This window comes from Erpetoichthys calabaricus, chromosome 9 (assembly GCF_900747795.2).
Source record: "Erpetoichthys calabaricus chromosome 9, fErpCal1.3, whole genome shotgun sequence".
NCBI classification, from domain to species: Eukaryota; Metazoa; Chordata; class Cladistia; order Polypteriformes; family Polypteridae; genus Erpetoichthys; species Erpetoichthys calabaricus.
Window position 1 is genome coordinate 79,014,181 of NC_041402.2, and position 13,619 is coordinate 79,027,799.

The window sequence follows — 13,619 nt, forward strand, 5'->3', positions numbered from 1 at the left end:
AAATACAGCGTACTAATTAACAAGAAACAGAATGTTTTTCAGCCACATTGCCGTCAGCTGTGTCGTTATTTTCTCTTTCTGTTTTATATTCAATATATATTGGCGTGGCGGCCCCTGGGATTTAGCGGCACTGTGCAGGTGCACAGTTTGCACATGCCTAAGGCCACCCCTGCTGCAGCCTAGCACTTCAGTTGTGACGCTGCGGCTCATTAACTTTGGACAAGGCTCGTGGCTATACTAGCAGATGACGTTTCCGGTACCGTAATGCCATGGGAAAAAGCTCTTTTGTCAGAAGGCAGAAGTAAGAAAAGTCAATAAGTAACACCGAAGATGCAGAGTACTATCGTTTGTGATTGAATCAATCATTTTGTACTAGTTCAGTGCTAACTAGGATCTGTCATGCGGGCCGCACGGATTTCTGTTGCGGGCTGCATGCGGCCCGGGGGCCGTGTGTTTGACATGCCTGATGTACAGCTATTTTCAGGTCTCTAAAGAGATGTTCAATTGGGTTGAAGTGTCAGCTATGGCTAGTCCACTAAGGAACATTTACAGAATTTACTTTAAGCCATTCTTGTATTGACTTTGCTTTGTGCTTGGGCTTATTGTCCCGTTGGACAGAGAACATTCTACCTTGTTCTCCATATTACTAACTGAGAATGGTAAACCGGATGGACACGGGGACATCCGGCCATGGGCCGTGGATGCAAAAGATGTACTGCGCAGGCGCCCCACAAACCCCCCCCCCCCCCCCAAGCAACGGAAACCGGCCGGATGGAATGCAACGTAAACGCACGAAGCCATTGCACACGAAACGGGACACACACAAAGAAGAAGATTGAGACCCACGACACCCAAAGCCGCCACGCGCCCCTAGAACACCAAAAACAAAGGAGTCACACGCAGGCGCCACATAGCACACGAAACGGTTCGCACACAAAAAAGACGATTCAGACCCACGACACACAAACACCCCCTCCACTAACAGAAATAAAAACTCAGGCAACAAGCCCCCAGCACACAAAAAAAAAGAAGCCGCGAGCGCCACACAAAGCCCATTGGACACGAAACGGGACAGACTACGGACATAGCACGCGAAACGTACACAAAAAGGACGATTCACACCCTCGACCACACTAACATAAATAAGAAATGACACACAAAGCCCCATTTCTGAACGAACCGTCCGTATTAAACGTTGTCAAAAGGGTCCAATTAGACTGCCTCCTTTACATTCATATCCTGCATATCTACAGAAGCTTCTAACTAACGAAGTACCTGAAAGTAAAAACTTTATGAACTGCATTAGATCCTACAATAGTTCATTTGCTTTTGCATCTACCGGAGTAAATATCAGGCCACCAAAAGGCAATGGCCCATACTGCTTTCGCGTATGTGGACAAATATTACATCGCATTGTAACAGTGCACCCTGAAACAAATCAAGAACGCAAATATGCACAAATCACGACGGCACCTACAACGTGCTTCTGAAACCGCGGAAGAAAAAATGTCTCGGCTCCAAAAACACATGTCACTCCTTATTCAAAATAACGGTCCCAATCACAGAAACATCGGTATCCACTATGAAAATGAACAGTAACAATGCACGTGACATCCGTCTTGCCACACTATTAATTATAGATGAATGTACAATGGCATCCAGTCACTTACTCAACACCATTGATAAACTTCTACAAACGTTGATGAATTATAATATTCCCTTTTGAGGAAAGGTATTTTTATTAGGAGATGATTTTAGACAGTGCTTAACTATTGCTCCACATGCAATGCGCTCAGCTATTGTTCAGTCCACCTTAAAATACGCGGACAATTGGCATTGCGTTGATGAATAATAATATTCCCTTTGGAGGAAAGGTACTTTTATTAGGAGGAGATTTTAGACAGTGCTTAACTATTGCTCCACATGCCATGCGCTCAGCTATTGTTCAGTCCACCTTAAAATACGCAACGACGTCATACATCAACAACAACAGACCGAACTACAATACATATACAGGCGCGACACCTGATTGGTGATAATACGAAGAAACGAACAGTCCGCATATTAACAGTGAGTGCGATCCTCCTTATTACTTATCCATATTCCTAACGATAAAGATCAAACAAGTCATCAATTCATGATCACGGGTACAAAACTACACGGCTCGAGTAACGGGACCACAAACACGAACCCGCATCAAAAAAAAAAATTCACGTTGGCGCCTAAAACGCGCTTCTAAAACTGCGGAACAAAAAATGTTACGCGGACAATTGGCATTGCTTTCAAAAGATACACTTGGTACAAAACATGCGATGTCCAGATCCCGAATATAACAATTGCTTATTACAACTGGGAGATGGTACACTCACCAATACAGATGAACTTCACCCAGATATTATTACAATTCCTCAACCCTTTATCTGCGACGACTTAGTTACGGAGATATTTGGAACAACGGTCTCATTACACCAAATACCCCTTTTAACACAACGACCTATATTATGTCCAAAACATATTAATGTTGATCACATTAATAACCAGGTCATTTCATTACTTCCTGGAGAGGCACACCTCTTTCTAAGCTCTGACAAAGTTGACTCTGATGACGACAACAACCATCTTAATTTCCCCTTACAATATTTGAACACTATTAACCCAGCCGGATTACCACAACACAGTCTTAGCCTTAAAAACGGAACAATAATCATGCTATTAAGAAACCTTAACACTAAACACGGTTTATGCAATGGTACACGTTTAGTCATCAACACCATTACACACAATGTTATTCAAGCAACAGTTCTTACAGGATCACATGCTAACAATACTGTTCTGATTCCTAGAATTAACCTTACAAGTTCTAACCTAGAATTACCTTTAACACTTACACAGAGACAATTCCCCATTAAACCTGCCTTTGCCATGACCATCAACAAATCACTAGGCCAAGCCCGTTTTTGGACATGGACAACTTTATGTGTCCTTCTCACGAGTTCGACGTTCATCTGACGTTAAAGTTAAGGTTATAAATGATCCATGCCAACGAAAACTCATTCAAGGACAAGACACCATCTTTACTACTTAAGTTTTGTACAAAGACATTTTCCAATACACCTTTACACTGTGCCAAACAATTTATTCTTTGCATCCTATATGCGTCATCTACACCTTCACACTATGCTATATCTCATACATACATCACGCTGTTTTTAATTTCCCAACACCAGGGGTTGGCGAGCGAAGCGAGCAGGGGGCGGAGCCCCCTAGTTCTACCCTGTTCAAAGTCTACTCAGTGTTCTGGAGCAGATTTTCATTAAAGAGATCTCTGTACTTTGCTCTGTTCAACTTTCCCCAAACTAATCTTTCCTTCTCTACCACTGAAATAAAACCCCATAGCATGATCCTGCTACCACCATGCTTCATCTTTAGAATGGTTTTAAAAGGGTGATGAGCAGTGCATTGTTTCTTCCATAATTGAGACCAAAGTGTTCGGTCTTGGTTTCATCCAACCAAAGAATTGTGTTTCTAACAGTCTGAGAGTCCTTTAGGTGCCTTTTAGCAAACTTTAAAGGGACTTTCATATGTTATCTGGCCACTCTGTTATTAAGCTTATATTGGTGGAGTGTTGCGGTGGCGGTTGTTCTTTTGGAAGTTTCTCATATCTCCACACAGGTTCTCTGGAGGTGTGGATGTCTCTCCTATGCTGGTATCAGCAGAAGGATGTGTGGAGGGTGCAGTACTCCGAGGTGAGAGTGAGAGTGGGTTAGGGTGGTCAAACCTGTTAAAGAAGTTGTTCATTTGGTTTGCTCTCTTCACGTTTCTCTCGATGGTGGTACCCCGCTTCGAGCTGCAGCCAGTGATGATCTTCATCCCATCCCACACTTCCTTTATGCTGTTATTCTGCAACTTCTGCTCCAGCTTTCTCCTGTACTGCTCCTTCGCAGCCGTGAGCTGGACTCGGAGTTCCTTCTGCACGCGCTTGAGCTCATGCTGATCACCGTCTTTAAAAGCCCTTTTCTTCTGGTTCAAAAGGCCCTTGATGTCACTTGTAATCCATGGCTTGTTGTTAGCATAGCAGCGTACAGTTCTTACTGGAACTACAATGTCCATACAGAAGTTGATGTAGTCAGTAGTGCACTCAACAACTTCCTCAATGTTCTCACTAAGAGATCCCTGCAGGATATCCCAGTCTGTATTTCCAAAACATTCTGTCAGAGTATTCTCAGCCTCCGGGGTCCACTTCCTGAATGATCGTGTGGTTACAGGTAGGACTCTCACTTTTGGTTTATAGTGAGGCTGAAGCAGAAACAGGTTATGATCTGCTTTCCCAAGCGCAGGCAGCAGGGTGGTGCTGTATGCGTCGTTAACGTTTGCATACAGTAAATCAATAGTCTTATTTCCCCGGGTGTTACAGTCCACATACTGGGAGAATGCAGGTAATGTTTTGTCCAGCGTCACATGGTTAAAGTCTCCAGCGATTAGCACAAGCGCCTCAGGGTGCTGAGTTTGTAACTTAGCAACAGCGGAATGGATGATGTCACTCGCTGACTCCACATCCGCCCGAGGAGGAATGTAAACGATAACAACAATGACGTGTCCAAACTCTCTGGGCAAGTAAAAGGGACGCAAACTTACGGCCAACAGTTCGATGTCCCTGCAGCAAGTGGAGATTTTGACGTTAACATGTCCAGAGTTACACCACCGTATATTAACATAGAGAGCGAGTCCTCCTCCTTTGTGCTTCCCACAGGTACTTGCATCTCTGTCCGCTCTAACTGTGCTAAACCCGGGTAGTTCCACATTAGCATCTGGGATGGTGTTAGTTAGCCAAGTTTCGCAAAAACACAACAAACTGCATTCTTTGTAGGTTCTGACATTTTTCACCAATGTAGACAATTTGACAAAGTATAGAAGCACTTTTTTCAATGATGTGAAGGAATTGAAAAAAAAAAAAGCATCTCGTCAGCATTTGATTGAAAGTATAGAATACATACAAGCAAGACACACATACCTACAAGTTTAAAGGAGAAGCCAGAAGAGCAAATGCTCTTTAGATCTGTTGAATTCTCACACCAGGCTTGTCACAGGATCTGCAAAACACAAACTCATTGGTTTATAGGCTGCCATCCCATTTTGCCTGAATGTCTTCAGAATTCCAAGTGAAGGCAAATAGAGTGTATAGACAATGTCTTTGTAGGCCCTATGGGTGCATGGAAATCTCCTTGGCTTTGGTGCACCTTATAAAAGTAAGAATGATGCAAAAATGGTGGTAAGAACTCAGTGTGTTACTATAGACCAACCATCAGAGTAACAGTGTGACAATGTATATTGAATGTGATCTTCATACTTTCCATCTGCACCACTTCTGGAAACCAAACGGACCTGTTCGGCAAAATAGACAACACATGTATATTTAGGCAACTTTTATTCTTTCATTTTTCAAATTACATGTACAAACAATAAATCCTTTTAGTTTTTGAATGCCAGTATACTTGTACAACAGTATGTGATTCATTAGTAATGCTTTGAACACATCAATACTATTCAGTAATGATGGCTACTTAAAATGTATCATTTTTGAAGTAATGAAGATATTACAATCAGGGAGCATACAAAGTTTGTTTGAGGTGTTACTATGTGCAGATTTCATGAAGATAAACGGATACAGCATAAATACTTTAAAACAAAAAGATATGTCTTTAGCAATAACATCATTCACATTGCCTACATAAACCAAAAATGTCAGAAGTTAAATCACAGGTCCAAGCTACAAGTCTTTTGGTATATGGCCAGACAGTATGCTAGTGGAATACCAGTGGGCTTTGTTGAAACAGGTTATTTTCACAAAAAACTTGCAGCATTTTAATAATTGAGGCATAAAGTTATTAATTACTCTACGAATGAAATTGAAATACTGCCAAGGGCTCTTATACCTGCTGCTCATAATATGATGAACTGTAAATTAGTACCAGTGTTAACATTGAAACAACCAGGCCACTGCATGTATTATTCCCAAGGATTTTCAGTTTGTTTATGGGTCTGTTTTATGCTGTCATTTATTTCTTTTCTCTATTACATTTTTTTTTAAAAACAAGGAAATTAAGGTCCATTTTATTATATTGTTACTTTTTCTTTATTTTTGAGAAATGTTTCTAAAAATGTGTTTAAAAGTTTATAGAATACTGAATTAATTATATTTTTATTCTGTAGGTTTTTAGTTTTTTTAACGAACAAAATACTTAATATGTGCTTGATTAAAACAAAGTCTTTGGCGGATAAGCAAACACCAGTACTAATATCACACCTATGCACCTGGAGGCCTTGAAAGGAAACAATTCATGCTTTTTTATTGTAAAAAAAATAACTTTACATCTTAACAGGACTCAATCAGAAACGTAACTGTTTTATTGTTTCCCGTAGTGAAAAACTATGCCCTCATATATGGGAAAGATTGTGTTAATCATTTTCAGCTGCATTGTTGAATGTCTTTCTTTTCTCCTGAGCTAAAAGTATTGTGGTTCATTTTAAGCATATTTCAGCAGTTAAGAGGAAAATAGAAAATAATAAAAAAAAACTTTTAATTTATTCAGGATTGATAAATATCTCATTTTGTTGACCTTTAAAGAAATCCAATACAGTAACCTTAAAAATATATGAAAGAAACTGTTTGGCTTAGCACTGAAAGATAAAGCATCATTTTAGAGCTGAGGTGGCTGTTAAGGGACACAGATGGAAACAAATATTTCTCTCTCTTACTCTTTAACCTAATTGACTTTTTTAGTCAAAGGAAAATTGTTAAATGCCAAGACTCCTGTTGTTAATTACACATTCCAATGCAGTTAAATCTAATGACACACAATTACATTCTGAGAACTCTTAAGCACAACCTTCTGGTATCTAATACTTATATGAGCAAGAGAACATTTATATTCAATTTTAATACACATATAAATAAATCTTTGTTCTAACTTCCTAGATTAAGACTCCAAGTTTCTAAATATGTATCCATACATACACACACACAAACTCTTTTTTCATATTAGACTTGTTCATCCTTAGCAACAATCTTTGTATGGTGAATTTCTAGGTGCTGTCTGAACAAATGATAATGAACTTATACGATTCGCCTTTTATAATTTAGTGGGGGGTGATCTCAGTGGGCCTTACTCACTAGTACAAATGAACTCAATTCAGATCAGAGTAGCAAAGGCTGCCTTGAAGTTTTGAACTCCTCATCCTGTCACAGAGAGTTATCCCATCCATCTCAAACAGAACTCTTGTTTTCACCTGAATTTAGCTGCAACCTCTTTTTTTTGTTTAATACTAGAGCTCATAACTATAGGAAATGGAATTTATTATGCAAAAATATAAAAATTCATAGGGGTTAGAGTAAGCCTTTATACCTTAAAAGAAAAAAAGTTTTTTTTTTTTATTTAAAAATTTCAAACTTAAGGTTTTCAGACACCTTTTTCTGGCTACATAAGCACAGCTGAACATACATTCTGACAATGGCCAACTGCTTGTAAATGTTCTAGATTGTTTTAATATGTTAATCATTTGTACAATCTGTACACGGGATAAATAAAGCAACTGTATCAAGGGATTTGCATTCTGTTTTGTAATACCTGTACTATAGTTATATATTGATGGTCCAAATTCTCTGGTTCTATGACAGATCAAAACTACAATAGACCTAAATTAATGTGAACTTTTTTTTTTTTTTGCAGTTTTTCAAAAATATTCTATAAATTCTTTTTAAACTATTTGAGTTTAAGTATCTCTAAAATGTTTTGTCTTCTTGTTCCTGATTTTCATTCTAAGTTATGTAAGTCATGCTAATATATGACTCTGCTTGTTGTCTCTAACAGGAATATGCCTCTAGATTTCACATGTTTGAACAGGAAAACCAAACTCTTCGGATCACAAAGGAAAATCTTGAGTGGGAGCTGTCTGTAAGTCCCTTAGTTAAATTATACTGGTTACAGTGCTAAAATAACGTAAACACAGTAATTTTTATATTACTTGTTATTATATTTTGGAAATAAAAGCATTCAAGTAAACACACTGAACCATATTGAACATATGTGCGAACAGTATGTGTGATTGTTAAAACCTTAATCAGAATCAAACATATTTAAGACATCTTATGAATGAAATGTTCTGTTTTTATAAACACTATAGCGCAGCATTTTACATTTCTGAAAAGTTGGAAAATTGTGATAACAGAGGTCCTTAGACGCTATGGTTTGTAATATATTGTGACTTATTTTTCATATATATGTGTCAATGGTGGGCAGCACGATGATGCAGTGGTAGCGCTGCTGCCCCACAGAAAGGAAACCAGGGTTCACATCCCGGGAGCGCCCTGCGTGGAGTTTGCATGTTTTCCCTGTGTCTACATCGCATTCCTCCAGGTGCTCTGGTGTCCTCCCACTTTCCAATGTCATACAGATTAGATGGACTGGTGACACTCATTTGACCGTAGTGTTTGTTTGGTGTATGGGTGTGTTTGCCCTGCGATGGACTGGTGCCCTGTCCAAGGTGTATTCCTTGGCTTGTGCCATATACTAACCAGGATAGGCCCCAGAGCCCCCCACAACCCTGTTCTGTATTGTGCAGGTTAGAAAATGACACAAACATATATCTGTAACTGACATGTGAGAAAATTGTTTTCTTTGATATCCAAAGACCTCTCTGTATTAAATTTAATGTTAGCAACTTTATTCTGATGCACCCTTCTAAAGAAACATTTGCTGCCATGTAAAATTTGAAAGTAAATGCATTATTTTATGCTCTACTATACTTTACCTATTGCTTATATTTCAAGTTTTATGCCTTTTGTAAGGGATTTTATGTTAGATTTTCTATTTTTGTATAATGTAACTAAATTTTAGCGGGCATAAGGGCCAGGATGAAGAAATATTGAGATTTTATTTTTTGGTTATTATATGAAGTATTGCAAATCAATTATGAAATATATTGCAATTTATTCTATTTTTATTTAGTTTGAAATCATATACCTGGGAGTATTCAGTTACAATACATTAAAAGCTCATTGGTACGTAATGTGAACTTTGCTGTGTGCAAGTCCATGTGAGATTGTAGCAGAGCTGTCAACTAACAACTAAGACTAGAATGTTACAGATTTAAAATATTATTTAAATATAAACATTTGTTCATTTAAAATTCTTGGGGCTACATACAGTTATGTTGCAATGTGATACATTAAACTTTCATAAACATTTAAAAAATATTGAACAGTAGTCACTGAAATATTTACAGTAAGTAGACAGCACTATATAATGATTTTCAACTGTCATTGAATCCTGCTGAATGACGTGCATTCCATAAATGTTCTACCATTTGCTAGTAAGATGAAAGTATATTAATTTCTTGTGTGGAAGTAGGTGTTCAGGTCTACCTTCTGGCTCCCTTAACACTAGAATTACCAGAGGCTACGGAAAAACTCATAGATCCATCCCATCTTAAATCGCTTCGCACCTCTCCATCAGTGTCTTTTGTCCTGTATATGTGTCGACAAGCAGCAAGCAGCCTGCTATCACATCCCCACGAGCTTCCAGTATACATATATACAAAGTACAGCGATGGCAAAAGTGCGACGTGCATTCTTGCTCTGATGTAGAACTGTCATCATCTGAGTTCACCTCTTTTATAGCGCATCTTTATGTGAAAACAGCAGTGTCAGATGGGGGTGGGGGTGGGGCCGTGAACGTGACTGAGAGAATAAAACTGAATAAAAAAAAAAAAACAAAGCTAACCTTTACAAGTATCATACATTTACACTGGCTGTTACAGACTGAAATCAAATGTATGTTTTTGTTCTAAAATAGTAAGAATAAGAGCAGCTCACTTCTCAAAACGGACTCGTCCGGGACTGAACCCGTGAAGTTTTGATTACCCATCAACAGCTGATACCGTTGCGCCACCGAAGCGGTCGTAGCAAATGCGTGTCAATGTCGCAGCCTAATGCGGGTTCTTTTTCTGCAGTTATATTCTTGAATAGAAGCGCACTTGTTCTGTTACATTTGTACCTTTTGTGAAAGTGTTTATTTGATATTTGGAATTCAGGCTTAACACATTATACACTTCATGTCTACATTTTGTCAATTATTACTAAAACATGAAAAATGTTTCTATTTTAACTGTGTTTACTGTACATAGATTGTTGTAGAAACGGAACACACATGAAATGCATGTGTTCCAAATAACGATACAGTATAAAAGGTGTCATTTTGCTTGACTTCTCACTCTGTACAACTCCAAGCAACTTACACGCAGGTAAACAGACTTGAGCTGAGAAAACTGTGCGGCGGTGGGGGATGTGATAGCTGGCTGCTTGCTGCTTATCGACACATTTACGGGACAAAAGATGCTGATGGAGAGGTGCGAAGCGATTTAAGGTGGAACGGATCTACGAGTTTTTTCGTAGGCTCTGATAATTCTAGTGTTAAGCTCATCAGCTGTTGATTCAATAGTAGTTCAGGCAACCAACAGCTATATAGCATAGCGCACTGTATTACCTTGCTCAGAGTAAGACTTCCTTCAGTAGTTGCAGTTAAATTAATAAATAATACAGGGTAGAGAAAAGTTATTTGGTTATCTTCTAATTGCTGAACCCGTCTAAGAGAGCAACAGATATGAAGAGCATCAGGAATGTGCTCAAACCTTGGTGGACAGTAGCTCAAAAGGGGAAAAGAGCCACTTTATAGAACAAGATTAGTTACTATTTAGTGCCCATTTTTATTTCTGTGCTTTTAATTTCTTGGGAATTTGATAGATTCCAATTAATTCATGTTTGTTAATAATGATATTGATATGTGTATTCATTATATAACTAGTTATTTTTAAATTTGTATTTGCATCTACCTGTGAACTTGTCACAGCATTCTGCTTCTGCATTTAGTGAAGAGTCTTCTTTCAGCTGCTCCCGTTAGGGCTTGCCACAGTGGATTATCATTTACCACATATATGAAGAGTGCAGCATAAAAATAAACTGAATTGAATTGAATTAATATTTTTGTTTTAAACAGACAGAAGCACTTATCAAATGTGTGGGACAAGTACCTGCATGTTTATTGCAGTGAGAATACACTTATGGATTAGTGAAGTCTGCCATGTAATTGAAGGTGAACTCTCTTGAAGCATCCCATCTGTTCTACAGCTTTCTAGTGAGCACTGTCCAGGGGCTGGTTACCCCATGGTATGGTTTATTTAAATAAAGGTGCCACAAGGGTCTAGTTGCCTGATGTTGGCGGCAGCAGGTGGTGACTGCGAAGAATAGTCTTTGTGAGGATGCCCATGAGTGTGTGATTGGAGCTGGTTGGAAAGGCCCAAATGCTGTGTGCAGTGGAGTAGTTGAGGAGGCAGGAGACAGCGATCTGTGTTATGATATTAAACATTAAATTTGCCCAGGTGTCTTAGAGCTCAAAATTGCAAATCCTGAATGTTTTGTGTTTGTGTGACTGTCTCTTCCATCCCACTGCTAAATTCAATAACTTTTTCTATGGACAGAATCATTAGATCAGAGAGTCACTCTTGTCTACACAGATATCTGTATTTGGATTTAAACAAATTGAACTTTGAAAAATTTTATATAGCACTTGATGTCAGTACAGGCAATATGGCATTTTTTCATCAATTTAAACAGTGTTAGAAGCATTAAATTAGCATCAAACTGTTTGATCATATCCAGTGTTGCTTGGGCAATATTCTCTAAGCCAACTGAAATACTCTCATTTCTGTCAGTAGACTTGACCTTACTAAGCATACATGTTACTGCCATATCAGTCCATTTCATTTTCTGTCAGAATGAACAGTTAAAGATGCAGACATGGACATGCATTGCAACAGATTCCTATGGTTTTACCACACTTTGCTTGTTTGCAATATGAGTTGCTAGGGAGAAAATGTTCTTTGGTGAAAAATACAATTGATTTATTAGTGTTAGTGGGTAGTTGCTGATGACTCTAACAAACTGACTAGAAAAGCTGGCATTACAAACAAAGTGAATATGTGTGGCTTGACCGCTGACATCATGGCTGCCTTCCATGTCATAACATAATCGAAAACCAACATGACCAATGCACCAACATTTATTATAGATTTTTTTAATCAATTAAAATAATTATTATATATCATAACTTATTTCTATATGCAATAGTAAATAGTATCCCAAGTTTAATAAAACATATTATCGCTGCTTTGTTCTTTTTCTTACAATGAAAATGTACATGTATATATGTGCATTTTACATATATAATACTTGTTGTACTAAACACCTATTATGTGGTAATGGAAGGAAATGAGCACTTGTGCCAATAAAGGGAGATGGACAGTGGCTTCAGTCACTGTAGCCACTCCTTTGTGCACATTTCTGAAGAGTACTCATAATTTTTATGAAGTAACGCTGTTTGTTTAAAATGTTGCTATATAGCGAGTTATAGCTTGTTAAAGTGATTCATTTAGATCAGTGGTTTTCAACCTGTGGTATGTGGTACACAAGTTTCAGTGTAGTATCTGAGGGAGCACAAAAAACCCCAAGAATATCATGTGTGAGCAGAAAGAGAGAGAGAGAGGGCATTTTACTCCATAAAAGACAGAGAGGAAGAATCTGTTATAGTTGCAGTTATTTCTCAAGAAGCAACTTCAAGGCAGAAAAAAGATTTGATTATTAACACTTTTATCCATTTATGGAATTGCTTCAGAAATAAAAAATAGCTGATTCCTGCTTGCTTTGAGAGCTTGATGAGACCAATTAGCTATCAGTTCTTGTTGTTTTAACTTGTAGTGTCACTTATATGAATTAGGGTGTATTTGCCTTTTAATACTACAACCTTACATAACCCTAATAAATGAAGAGAGGCTTCACATTTAACCTCTGACTGTAATGAACCTGGCTACAGTATACTGTATGTCCAACCATTACATAACAAACTTACCCAGCTGAAGATTGTTGGAAATATACATATTGCTAGTTTGTGCGCATTTGTTGTATTTTTTTGTGGTTATTGTTCTGTCTGTGTCTTTTGTTGTTTGGCACATGGTGGTGCAGTGGTTAGCACTGCTGCCTCACAGTTCAGATCACAATAATCAGTCCAGCCTAGTTGGCAGACCTCAGGGACAATTAAAACACCATTGCACGATTATAAACCATTTAAAACTAGTTCAGTTCCTCCTTCCCTTTGGACCTCAGTGCATTTCAGCGAGACTGACATTGTTCTGAAACATGTTTGTGATTTCACCAAACTTGCAGCAAAGTGAACTCTGCACATTTTGATCATCACTGGTAATGAGTAATTATTGCTGCCCAATTCAGTGGCAAATCCTGGATTAGCATACAACATTGTTTTCTTAAACTATGATTTGCAGTCTTTTGGGTCACACATGGTCGTTACTCACTGTTTTATTCAATGGAAAAGGGTCATGTGCAGTTTGCGAAGTGTCTGTCTATGTCTGTCGGCTACAGTTCTCCAAAGGGGGACAATCAATGACTGTATGTACCGATTCTCCAAGGGGGACTAACTGTAACTGTTAGTGGTGACTCTTCAAAGAGGAACCCCAACCTCTCACAGCCCGGATCTGATGGACTAGGTCAATAT

General features: G+C 38.3%; 1 protein-coding gene across 2 annotated transcripts in view; it reads left to right on the top strand.

Annotated features, from left to right (window-relative positions):
• Positions 1-13,619, top strand: part of LOC114657851 (polyamine-modulated factor 1-binding protein 1) — a 417,512-nt gene that overhangs the window by 46,511 nt on the left and 357,382 nt on the right. For both annotated transcript variants that reach the window (XM_028809793.2, XM_051932060.1), the window contains exon 4: positions 7,869-7,952. In XM_028809793.2, the coding sequence (XP_028665626.1) occupies positions 7,869-7,952 (84 nt within the window). The remainder of the gene's footprint in view (positions 1-7,868; positions 7,953-13,619) is intronic.